This window comes from Symphalangus syndactylus, chromosome 5, assembly GCF_028878055.3.
Source record: "Symphalangus syndactylus isolate Jambi chromosome 5, NHGRI_mSymSyn1-v2.1_pri, whole genome shotgun sequence".
Classification (NCBI taxonomy): Eukaryota; Metazoa; Chordata; class Mammalia; order Primates; family Hylobatidae; genus Symphalangus; species Symphalangus syndactylus.
Window position 1 is genome coordinate 28773408 of NC_072427.2, and position 12914 is coordinate 28786321.

The 12914-nt window shown below is 47.5% G+C and overlaps 1 protein-coding gene across 4 annotated transcripts in view; it reads left to right on the forward strand.

Annotated features, from left to right (window-relative positions):
* Window positions 1-215: 215 nt before the first annotated feature.
* TSPAN3 (tetraspanin 3) overlaps window positions 216-12914 on the forward strand; it is a 38249-nt gene continuing 25550 nt past the window's right edge. The window contains exon 1 of one of the 4 annotated variants that reach the window (XM_063638732.1): window positions 216-364. In XM_063638732.1, the coding sequence (XP_063494802.1) occupies window positions 275-364 (90 nt within the window). In that variant the 5' untranslated portion in view covers window positions 216-274. Of the gene's footprint in view, window positions 365-12443; window positions 12739-12914 lie in introns of those variants that run through there. The other 3 variants (XM_055277631.2, XM_055277632.2, XM_063638733.1) reach the window with 3 other exon arrangements.

Genomic DNA, 12914 nt, shown 5'->3' on the forward strand with positions numbered 1-12914 from the left:
CCCCGACCTTTGAGTGACCCATCCAGCAACAGCCTGGACCAAGCAATCCTGTGATTGTCTTCCTGTCAGAGTAGACTCCTCTACTCTGAAACTGTCTCCACCCACAGCCCAGGAAGAGGGAGACGGGTGCCAGGCAGCCCTGAGAGCCCAGAGTAACCACGTCCCCATGGCCACAGCTGATTGGGTCACACCAGATCCAGGAGAGCCAATCCAGTCTGAGCAAAGCCGACTGAGTAGGTGGCAAGCCTGAGTGATCCGAGAGAAGCCGGGACGGATGCAAATGCGGAGCCGGCTGGCAGAGGCGCAGAGGCACCGACCCACCCACCGGAGCGAGGAGGCCCCCAGAGACAGCCGCCGCCGCCCTGTAAGTTTCCCAATCCCATGAGCCTTAGCAGTCACTGTGTCTGTGCGTTAACACACTCCCCCACGGAGTCCCATGAGAGGGTTTTTGTGCCCTTCAATTTAGACGTTATAGAATTAATTTATTTTTATTTTAAAATGATGGCTAATATTTATATGGTTCACGAATCAAAGCCAAATGAAAAGAATACCTTAGGAAGTCTCATTCTCACTCCAGTTCCCAGACATCCTATTCTTTAGTCACCCGTGGGTAACCACTTTTATTCATTTCTGGTCAGTCTTTTCCAGCATTTCTTGATGCAGATATAAGCAAATACCAATATATTTTCTCTCTCTCTCTCTTTTTTTTTTTTTTTTTGAGACAGAGTCTTGCACTGTCACCCAGGCTGGAGTGCAGTGGCACGATCTCAGCTCACTGCCACCTCCACCTCCCAGGTTCAAGTGATTCTCCTGCCTCAGCCTCTGGAGTGGCTGGGATTACAGGCACACGCCACCATGCCCGGCTAATTTTTGTATTTTTAGTAGAGACAGGGTTTCACCATGTTGGCCAGGCTGGTCTTGAATTCCTGACCTCAAGTGATCCTCCTGCCTCAGCCTCCCAAAGTGGTGGGATTATAGGTGTGAGCCACCGTGCCCGGCCCCAATATATTTTCTTACTCTACCCTTCTTGCCCAAAGGGAGCATTTATTTGTGTTCCTTGAAAAAGAAGCATTCATTGTGCCTTGCATTTTTTCACTTAGCAATCCTAGAGACCTTTCCATTATCATGAAATGATGTATTTTTGTTTTGTTTTGTAGAGCTAGGGTAGGGTCTTGAACTTCTGCCCTCAAGCAATCCTCTCGCCTGGGCCTCCCAAAGTGCTGGGAATTAGAGGTGTGAGCTACCATGCCTGGCTCTGAAATGATGCATTTTAAATTCCACTGAAATTATTATGTCCTGGGCTCCTGGCAATAGAGATACCATAGGCTGAAGAGAAATTTTGTTGGGAATTTCAGTATTTCCAAAATTCCAAAAGTCTTCTTTTCCTCTCCACGGCAATGCTTGGAGGTGTGCAGTCTAGTCTACTGTAAGTCACATGTGGGAGGGAGGGAGTGGATGCTCTCCAGGAGCTGGGAGATGAAAGAGAGACATACAGAAGTGAGAGGAGTGTGGGCCTGTGCTCAGACAAGGGTGAAGAGCAGCTGCGAGGGGGCTTACCCCGCCTTGGGGTTGAAACTCTGGAGAAAGAGAAGATCCTACATTGTATAAACCCTACGTAAGCAAAGTGGGAGCCCAAAGCAGGAGACTGTCTCTCTGGGAACCCTTGAGCCAAAAGGTCAATTCATTGGAAGCCAGCTGACCCCCTAAAGGGTGAGATGAGCCCCAGAGACTTCATGTAAGACAAAAGTGCAGCAGTATCTAGAGCTGCTTCTGGTCTGTCTGCTGGTGGGGAGAACTGAGTAGAGGAAGCTTCAACTGGTGTCTGCAGGAGTCAGGAGGCGCCTGGCCTAGGGCTTGGTCATGGCAGGGATAAAAGCCCATCACTGTTATCTTCTACAAGGCCTGCTGGCCTAGGCAACTCCTCAGCTTCCCCCCACTCTTCCTGTGAAGTTCAGAAATGAGTTTCTCAACCAGCTCAGGTTGCTCAGCTTATTTTTCTCTCACCCAGCAATTCCTCCCCCACCCTGAGTTGGCAGCTGTGAAAACATAAACATTGTCGAAACCTCCCTTGCACCTCCCCCGTCTCTCCCTGTCCCCAGTACTGCTGGGCCCACCTCTGTTCCCTGCTCCCGAGGGTCCTCCCTCACCCATGGCCTCTATCTGGGCAGCACCCAGGAATGTGGGCCCAGGACAGGCAGCTTCCCTTTCCCTCGGCCCATCCGGGGCCACAGGGGAGGCACAGTTCAGCTCTCTCCCTGGGCTCTGGTTGGACACACAGCATCTCGAGTAGCCCTATCTGGATTCCTAGATCCTGGTACAATCACTGGCAATTGGTGATGTGGGGAAGGGATCCCTATCCCCTGCCTCTGTCTCCAACCCAAACTTCAGGCTTCCCTGGCCCCTAGGCAGTGCCCTTCACTCCCCTGCCTCTACTTGATCCCCAGTGCTCAGTGGATTTGTGCCCCACCTTGGCCATTAGGGCTCCCTGCGCCTCCCTCTTGGAGTAACACTTCCCATCTACTCTTTCCTCCTTCTTCCACATTTCTTTTTCTTTTTCAAGATGGAGTCTTGCTCTGTTGCCCAGGCTGGAGTACAGTGGCACAATCTTAGCTCATTGGAACCTCTGTGTCACAGGTTCAAGCGATTCTCCTGCCTCAGCCTCCCAAGTAGCTAGGATTACAGGCACCCATCACCATGCCCAGAGAATTTTTTTTTTTTTTTTTTGTATTTTTAGTAGAGACAGGGTTTCACCATGTTGGCCAGGCTGGTCTTGAACTCCTGACCTCAAGTGATCAGCCCACCTTGGCCTCAAGGTGTTGGGATTACAGGTGTGAGCCAACATGCTTGGCCGGTCACCTCCTCTTTTAAGGGACCCCAAAGTGCCTTTCTTTTCTCTCCCTTCTCCCCTCAGGTTACAGGGCCATTCATTAAAGTCAGGTGGTCTTTCTACAGAAGAATTTTTGCTTTAGTAGGCAGTTCAGCTGAGATGCTGTTGAACGTGTCTATATCCCTGCAAGGAGGGATTTTTTTTTTTGACCGAGTCTCACTCTGTAGCCCAGGCTGGAATGCAGAAAAAGTATTTGATAGAATTCAATACTCATTCATGGTTTAAAAATAAAAAACTTCTTAGCAAACAAGTAATTCTTAAAAATAATCTTATAAAGGCATTGTAAAAGCCCTATAGCAAACATCACATTGAGTGGTGAAATATTGAATGTTTTCTTCTGATATTAGAAATAAATCAAGAAGACATGCTATCACTACTTCCATTCAACATTGTGTTTGAAGTTTACCAGTGCAATAGAACAGGAAAAAAAATAAAAATCTTATGTCTTATGTATTGGAAAAAAAGAAATAAAGTTGCTATTATGTATAGGCAACATGATTATGTACATAGGATTTTTTTTTTTAATCTACAGATAAAGCCTGGCACAGTGGCATGTGCTTGTAGTACCAATGCTTGAGAGGCTGAGGCAGGAGGATTGCTTGAGCCCAGGAGCTCAAGGTTGCAGTGCACTACAATCATGCCTGTGAATAGTGTCCTCCAGCCTGGGCAAATAGTGAGACTCCATCTCTAAAAAAACTTTTTTTAAATCTACATACAAACCCTTAAAATCAATAAAATTTAGCAAGGTTGCTGGATATCCTCTCTATATACAAAAAACAGTAGATTTCTTCTTTTTTTTTTTTTTTTTTTTTGAGACAGAGTCTTGCTCTGTCACCCAGGCTGGAGTGCAATGGCACAATCTCAGCTCACTAGAACGTCCTCCTCCTGGATTCAAGAGATTCTCCTGCCTCAGCCTCCTGAGTAGCTGGGATTATAGACACCCACCACCACACCCAGCTAATTTTTGTATTTTTAGTAGAGACAGGGTTTTGCCATGTTGGTCAGGCTCGTCTCAAACTCCTGACCTCAGGTGATCTGCCCACCTCGACCTTCCAAAATGCTGGGATTATAGGCGTGAGCCACCGCGTCCAGCCAAAAACAGTAGTATTTCTACTAATAGCTACAAACAATTAGAAAGTGAAATTCTAAAAATGAGACCATTTACAATAACATCAAAGCAAGACATATCTAGAAATAAATCTAATAAAAGATGTATAAAACTACATACTACATCACTGAGAGAAATTAAAGAAGACCTAAATAAAGGGCGAAAGGGATATATCACATTCATGGATTGGAGGACTCAAGAATATTCATAGCAGCACTACTCTAAATAGCCTAAAAATTGCAAACAATTGGCTGGGCGTGGTGGCTCACGCCTGTAATCCCAGCACTTTGGGAGGCCAAGGGGGAGTGGATCACCTGAGGTCGGGAGTTCGAGACCAGCCTGGCCAACATGGTGAAACCCTGTCTCTACTAAAAATACAAAATTAGCTGGGCGTGGTGGCACATGCCTATAATCCCAGCTACTCAGAAGACTGAGGCAGGAGGATCACTTGAACCCAGGTGATGGAGGTTGCGGTGAACTGAGATCACACCATTGCACTCCAGCCTGGGCAACAACAACAAAGCTGTCTCAAAGAACAAACAAACACTGCAAATAATCCAAATGTCCCTCAACTATAGAATAAATAAATTCATTGTGCTATAATTATACAATTGAATATGAATATTCACAAGAAATGAATACACTTCTGCTTCATGCAACAACATATATGAATCCCGTAGATATGATGTGGAGTGAAAGATGCTAAACACATAAGATCATGACTCTTCGCGATTCATTTATAAGTAAGATTTTATTCAAAAAAAGTTCAAAAGCAGATAAAACCAATCTGGTGTTAGGAGTCAGGATAGTGGTTGCTCTTGCTGGGGAGTAATGACGGCGAGGGCCCAGGAGAGAAGGTATCTGGGGTGCTGGACACCGTCTATTTCTTCATCTGCCTGGTGGTTTCACAACTGCTCTCGCTTTGTAACAGTGAAGCCATGCATTTATGGTTTGTGTACTTTTCTGAGTGTATGTTTTAATTCAGTAACAATTTTAATTTAAAAAAGTAGGGGCCGGGCGAGGTGGCTCACGCCTGTAATCCCAGCACTTTGGGAGGCGGAGGTCAGGAGATCGACACCATCCTGGCTAACACGGTGAAACCCCGTCTCTACTAAAAATACAAAAAATTAGCAAGGCATGGTGGCGCACGCCTGTAGTCCCAGCTACTCGGAAGGCTGAGGCAGGAGAATCGCTTGAATCCGGGAGGCGGAGGTCGCAGTGAGCCAAGATTGCACCACTGCACTCCAGCCTGGGTGACAGAGCAAGACTCCGTCTCAAAAAAAAAAAAAAAAAAGAGCAAGTGGCAAATTGTGACGTAAAGGACTTCTAAGGCTTCTCAGACTCAGTGACCTGGCTGCCATCCGTGTCATGTGCTGCTGAGCAGTAGAGCTGAGTACTTTGTGTTTGTTTTCTCATGTAATCTTCTTGGATTAAATGCACTCTGTGAAATCGGTATTATCCTTTTTTTTTTTTTTTTTTTTGAGACGGAGTCTCGCTCTGTTGCCCAGGCTAGAGTGCAGTGGTGCGCTCTCTGCTCACTGCAAGCTCCACCTCCCAGGTTCAGGCCATTCTCCTGCCTCAGCCTCCCGAGTGGCTGGGACTACAGGCGCCCGCCACCATTGGCCCTGCTAATTTTGTTTTTTGTATTTTTAGTAGAGACGGAGTTTCACTGTATTAGCCAGATGGTCTCGATCTCCTGACCTCGTGATCTGCCTGCCGCGGCCTCCCAAAGTGCTGGGATTACAGGCGTGAGCCACCGCACCTGGCTGAAATCGGTATTATTCTTATCACCACCCCCATTTTGAAGAAAACACAGCAGTCCTCTCTTATCTGCAGTAGCACTTTCCATAGTTTCAGAAACCCACGGTAAACTACGGGCTGAAAATGTTAAATGGAAAATTCCAGAAGTAAACAATACGTTTTAAATTTTGCACCATTCAGAGTAGCATGATTAAATCTCTCGCCATCCTGCCCAGAATGTGAATCCTCTCTTTGTCCAGTGTACCCTGGCTGTGTACACCACCCACCCATTGGTCACTCAGTAGCCCTCTTGGTAATTAGATGAAAAAACACAGTAGACATAGGGCTCCGTACTATCCTTGGCTTCAGGCACCCACTGGGGAGCTTGCAACTTACCCCTGAGGATAAGGGGGACTGCTATACTAGCATATATATGTGTGTGTGTGTCTGTGTGTGTGTGTGTATATGTGTACATATATGTATATGTGTATATACATACACACATATATACATATACACATATATGTACATATATACATATACACATATATGTACATATATACATATACACATGTACATATATACATATACACATATATGTATATATGTATTTGTGTGTATATATACACATACATATATACATATATATGTGCTAGAGAAAAATATATGTGTGTGTATATATGTGTGTGTATACATACATACACACACACACATATTTTTTTTTTTTTTTTTTGAGACAGAGTTTCACTCTTGTCGCCCAGGCTGGAGTGCAGTGGCACCATCTCGGCTCACTGCAACCTCCGCCTCCTAGGTTCAAGTGATTCTCCTGCCTCAGCCTCCCGAGTAGCTGGGATTATAGGCGTGCACCACCACGCCTGGCTAATTTTTTGTATTTTTAGTAGAGACGGGCTTTCACCATATTCGTTAGGCTGGTCTTGAACTCCTAACTTCAGGTGATCCACTGGCCTTGGCCTCCCAAAGTGCTAGGATTACAGGGGTGAGCCACTGTGCCCATTCTATACTAGCAAATATTATTCCTCATTCTACAGATGAGGAAACTGAGGCCCAGAGAGTTTAAAGTAACTTGGCTAAGGTCACCTGAGGAGTAAGAACCATGAGTGAAATCTCAGCAGTTGGTCCCAGGACCCATGCTCTTTGCCACTGCACTGACTCAGCCTGTCAGCTGTGTGTCTGTTCCACTCCTTTCCCAGTTCCTGGAAAAGTGTTTCCCGAGCTACATAATTCATCCCGCAATTCATGCGACATCTTTGCCATGTTTGATGACACGAAAAACAATAATGACTCCTATTGTATCCCAGCACTTGCCAATAAGAGACAGACTTTTAAAGAGCTTGGGACACGGTGCCGGGAAAATAGCTGAACAAAAGGTCTTCTGTATTTTGTCAGTAGAAGTGGAGTTGTGCGGGGCAGCACAATATGCATTTTCACTGCCAAGAAACTTGCATAATGATTTTCTGCCTCTTTAAAGGCCTGAATCTATTAAGGCTTTTTAATTGGTAAAGAGTAATACACGATGCAAATGGAAGGTATTATCCATCCCCAGCACCTCTTTGTGTCATCTTTTCTCTAGGAACTGTTAAAACGTCTCAGTTCACTATGCATAAACATTCAAAGTAATCAGTGCATTCTCTAAAAATGCAGAGGAAAGTTTTAAGGAAATACACCAGATTATTAATAATAGTTATCTCTGGGTTGTTCTTGTTGTAGACTCAAATTTTCTATAATGGATATATGTCAACTTTGAATGCAGAAAACACTTTTCCAATCAGGTTAAAGTATATAAAGTTTTATAAAATCACATAACTACAATTATATTGAAATGTGTACATAGTAAAAGACTGGGAGAAATTGTTCATAGTTTTTTTTTTTTCCTGGATGTAGAGAAATGAACATTTTTCTTTCTTGTACTTTTTGGAATTTTCCGATTTTTCTATAACAATCATTGTATTCGTCAGGATTCTTGATGATAAATTACAGAAATAGACTCCAGCTACCTTGAGCAGGAAAGGATTTATTGTAAGAACACTAGGTGGTTCCAGCATCCTTTGGAATGCTGGAAGCTGTGGAAGGTTTAGCAGGAGGGATCTCAGCCAAGGTCAAACCACAGGGATGGTGTGGTTAGGAGGCTGCTGCCGGCACTGCCACCCCGGCACACAGAGCCGGCGCTGCTGCCAGACTCAATGCCTGCACTGCCACCGTAAATACTCTCTTTTACTGTCCCTGTGTCTTTGCGTCACTCCCTGAAGGTCCAGATTTCTGGGCAGGATCATCTGACTTGCCAATATCCATCACATGGCCATGTTCTAGCTGCCTGAGTGCAGGGAGAAAGACTGTCAGGCTTCAGTCTGGGTGCCCCCAAAATTCATGCAATGGGGATCTTCGCAAACAGGTAGGGCAATCCAATGCAGGATAGCGCAAAAAAAGACAAATGGCCACAAGCAGGTATTGTTATTATGATTATTATTTGCGATGGCCCAAATCATACTACAGAGCTGATTTAAGAAAGGCACAAACCAGGCCGGGTGTGGTGGCTCACACCTGTAATCCTAGCACTTTGGGAGGCCGAGGCGGGCGGATCACGAGGTCAGGAGATCAAAACCATCCTGGCTAACACGGTGAAACCCCGCCTCTACTAAAAATACAAAAAATTAGCTGGGCGTAGTGGCGGGCACCTGTAGTCCCAGCTAATCGGGAGGCTGAGGCAGGAGAATGGCGTGAACCTGGGAAGCTGAGCTTGCAGTGAGCCGAGATCGCGCCACTGCACTCCAGCCTGGGTGAGAGAGCAAGACTCTGTCTCAAAAAAAAAAAAAAAAAAAAAGAAAGAAAGAAAGGCACAAACCACCACAAGCAGGCATTGCTTTACAATGGAAAGAAAATGAATAAACCTTTTCTTTTTTGGTAAAAGATAGACTCTTTGTGTCATACAACATGGATCAGAGTGAATTTTACTTCACACAGTACGGGTTGAAGAACAGAGTTTATTAGGGCAAGTTATAGGCCAGGGGTCAGTAAGCGAAGTCACAATTGCTCCTTCCTCCCATCATCCCCAGACAGGTGTGCCACTGTCAGATACAGTGAGACAGAGTGGATCTGTGCTTCCGTGGGAGGGACTTCATGCCCTCGGTTGCTCTCTTTCTTAGCAACTTTGTCAGTGGAGGTAAAATCAGACTTCCTGAGCACTGGGCAGTAGGAATTTGGAGTTCCAAGAGTTACCCAGGAAGGCTAATTTTCCAGTAAGAAGGATCCTCTCGGTGGGTAGAAGGGGTCAGTGAGGGAGACTGTGGGTCATAATATCCAAGTCTTGGCCCAGGGAAAAGGATGGGTGGACTATTCATGAAGCTAAGGAACACAGGCAGAGGAGAAAAAGATTGAGGGGAAATGATGAGTTCAATATGGGACCTGCCAGGTCTGGCGCACATATAAGTTAACCCCACACAAGGTTATGGTATGGTCCCTGTTATAAACTCTCACAGCAGCCTGAGGGTCTCCTTTGTATTGCTTATCCCAGTTGCAATTAGATCAATAATTTCATAATTAGTGTTGAATCTCTGCTCTGGACTGCAAGCTCCCTGGGGCCATTGCACACCCAGGTCTAACCACTATGTTGCTAGAACCACCCCCTAGCACCTGGCATAGGGTCAGGCACAGAGTAGGTAACCAATAAATGTGTTGAATCAATAAATGAATCCACCTGGAGCAACGCAGCAGGCAGTCGGATACGTGGGTAGGAAATTGGGAGAAAGACCTGGGCTGAAGCTGTAGGTTCAGGAAAGTCCTGCACGTGGATAGCAACGGAATCCAGTGCTCTGGGTGAGCTGGCCCAGGTTGGTTGAGAAAATCAAAAGACCTAAGCCAGAACTCTGGGAGACACCAACATCCAACGGGTGCAAGGAACAGGTGCTGCTGCAAAGGCGGACAGTGAACTAAGAGACGATGGTGTTACAGAAGCTAAGGAAAGAGAGAGTTCTGAGTAGGAAGAAGTGAATGGAGCCAAATACGGCTACGTCTCGGGAACAGCAAACGCCTGTGATTACGAAGCACCTGTGTGCCGCATAATTCTCTGACAGCTCTATGTGTATGAACGCGCTTAATTCTCACAGCAACCACATGATGATTAGGGAAGTAATGTCATCATTTTCTCCCTATGATGGGGATACTAAGGCACAGAGAGAGGACCCAGCTAGGCTACCTGGTCCCCGAGCCTGTGCTCTTAACCATGATATATGCCACCTCAGACAAGGGGTAGCAGATAAGTCACTGGTAACACTCACAAGAGTGATATTGGTGGCACTGTGGGGGTGATGCCACATGGCAGTGAGTCAAAAAGTGAGGCCGGGCCCAATGGCTCACGCCTGTAATCTCGGCACTTTGGGAGGCCAAGGCAGGCAGATCATGAGGTCAGGAGTTCAAGACCAGCCTGACCAACATGGTGAAACCACGTCTCTACTAAAAATACAAAAATTAGCCAGGTGTGGTGGTGGACACCTGTAATTCCAGCTACTCAGGAGGCTGAAGCAGGAGAATCGCTTGAACCTGGGAGGCGGAGGGTGCAGTGAGCGGAGATTGCACCACTGCACTGCAGCCTGGGTGACCGAGCGAGACTCCGTCTCAAAAAAAAAAACAAGAGTGGGAAGCAAAAGAGTCAAGGGCAGAAGTTCAGCCCCTTGCTACAAAGAGGGGCCCAGTTGCACCCCCACCACCTGGACTCTGCATCTTCAGGTGATCTGTGTGCAAGGCGAAGTCTGAGAAGCACTGGATGAGATGACTCTTTTAGGAACTTCGGCTAAGAGAAGAAAGAAAAAGTAAAACATGGTGTTTAAGTGAGAGGCTTTTCTTTTTAGGAGAGGCATGACCAAGCTTGTAAACTCAGAACTGTGGTTTGCAGCCCCAACAGCATATTCGAATCACCTGGTGTGTTTTTGAAAAACAGCTGATTCCCTGAGGCTCATTCCCAGATAATCTGATGGAGTTTGTCTGTGTGGCCCAGATGATTGTAATGTGGGGGGGGTGGTCTGAGACCCACTTAAGGAGAAGGCACAAGAAGGACTTGATGAGACCTTCGCAGGGAAATGAGAAGGGACACGATGAGGATGAAGAAATGCAAAGGAGATGTTTTGGAAAAGGAGGAAAAGCAGTCAGAGCAAAGCAGACAGAAATTTACAGAGGGTAGGGGCGTCAAGAAGATAGATATTCAAAGGGAATCATATATGAGAGCTCATCATTTTTCTTTCTTTAACTAGGACCTCCATGGTATGGCAAGAATGGCACTTGAAACACTTAGATGGTGTTACTGGTCTGCTAAAAGGCTTGCACCTGGCGTAGTAGGCTGTTGGTGATCTGGACTTGCTCACCTCCAGCACACTAGGCTCTCTGTGTTCCACTTCCTACAGCACAGTGATCATGTTCCTTAGGGCCTTTGTCCTTGCTGCTGTCATCTCTGGGCTGTTCCCCTCACCTCCCTTGGGTCCCCTCCAATGTTCTCTCCTCAGAGAGGACTCCTCTCATCACTCTATTCCTTTCCTCTGAATTGTTTCCTAACACTACCACATGTCATATTCCCACTTGCCTGTTTGTTTATGGTCTGCCTCCTCTGCCCGAACGAACGTAAGCCATGGAAGGAAGGATATGTCTTGCTCACAGTGGAGTATCCACCACCGACAACAGTGAGGCCCAGAGGTGACACGCGGTAAGTTTGATGAGTGAATAAATGGCTGTTGCTGCTGCTTGGTATAACTGCACAGGATGCTGAGATTAACAGGTACTTCTGAGAGTGCCTGGGAAAAGTGATGAGTTGGGGAGATTGCATGAGAGCGAGCTGATAAAGACCAGTAAATGGAAATCCTTACGAGCGCGGTCAAGGAGGGAGTGCAGGATTATAATGGCAGGAAAGACAGCAAACAGAGGCAGTTTATTGTGTGACTGATGATGTGGTTTTTGCACTAGACCACTTACTATGTGTGGCTCTGGGCGAACTTCTTAACCTTTCTAAGCCTCAATTACCCGATCAGTAAAATGAGGCTGATAACCATAGTGCCTGTCATCCAGGGTTGTGGTGGGGGTTAAATGAACTAATGGAGCCTGGCACCGGGTAAGCACCCAATAATTAATTGCTATGACGGATTCAAGATTGGGGGAGAATGTAAAATGTTGCAATGCAAAGAGATGTTTCTGTAATCGTTGCGAATCTTGGTCCAAAACTTACTACCCTGGAATAGACCTTGTTCCTAACCACTCACCCACACAAACATGTCTCTGCCTTGCTAACGCCATCGCCAGCCTTTTCTCCTCTCTGACTCTTCTGAGAGCTAGCCCAGCGCCTGGCACAATAAGTTTCTCCATAAGTATTTGTTCTTGTTCTTTGCGCTTTTCACCAACAGTGCTGCCAAGATTTTAACCTGGTCAGGAGAATCTCTGGTCAGGGAGAGGTTAGTGTCTCCAACCTTCCTAGGGGAGAATGGGCTAGGTAGAAAGACAGCACTCAGAGGGCTCTGAATCATCTATAAGGGTGGCATAGTAAACGTAAGTCATAGGAGGAGAGTGGGTTTGGTCCACCAGAACCTCCCTAGGGAGCCATCTGCGTCCAAGGGCGGCCAGAGGCCAAGAAAAGGCGCTGAGGCCTGGGCTCCTTTAAGAGGCGTGGCCTCAGTGCAGCCTCCGCAGAGGCGATTGGCTGAAGCGGCTGGCCGCGGAGGGCGGGACTCGGTTGCCAGGGAGCGGCGCGGGATCCCTGAGGGGACTGCGGCGGCTGAGCGGAAGAGCGAGGCGCTTGCTGGGGTCGGGGCTGCGCGACGGCGCAGGGGCTGCGGGGAGCGCCGCGCAGGCCGTGCAGTTCCCAGCGAGGAGGCGCTGCCGCCATTGCCGCTCTCTCGGTGAGCGCAGCCCCGCTTTCCGGGCCGGGCCTTCGCGGGCCACCGGCGCCATGGGCCAGTGCGGCATCACCTCCTCCAAGACCGTGCTGGTCTTTCTCAACCTCATCTTCTGGGTGAGCGGGGCCGGGCAGAGCGAAGGGCCGGCGGCGGGGCCGGGCGAGGCCGTGGCGGAGGCGCTCGTGAGGGCCGGGCTTGGGCCTGGGCGGGCGTGCGGGGGTCGCGCGCGGGCCCTCAGGCCGCTGAGGCGAGGGGAGGGCCGGGTTTGAGGCCGCTTCGCGAGGTCCCTGCC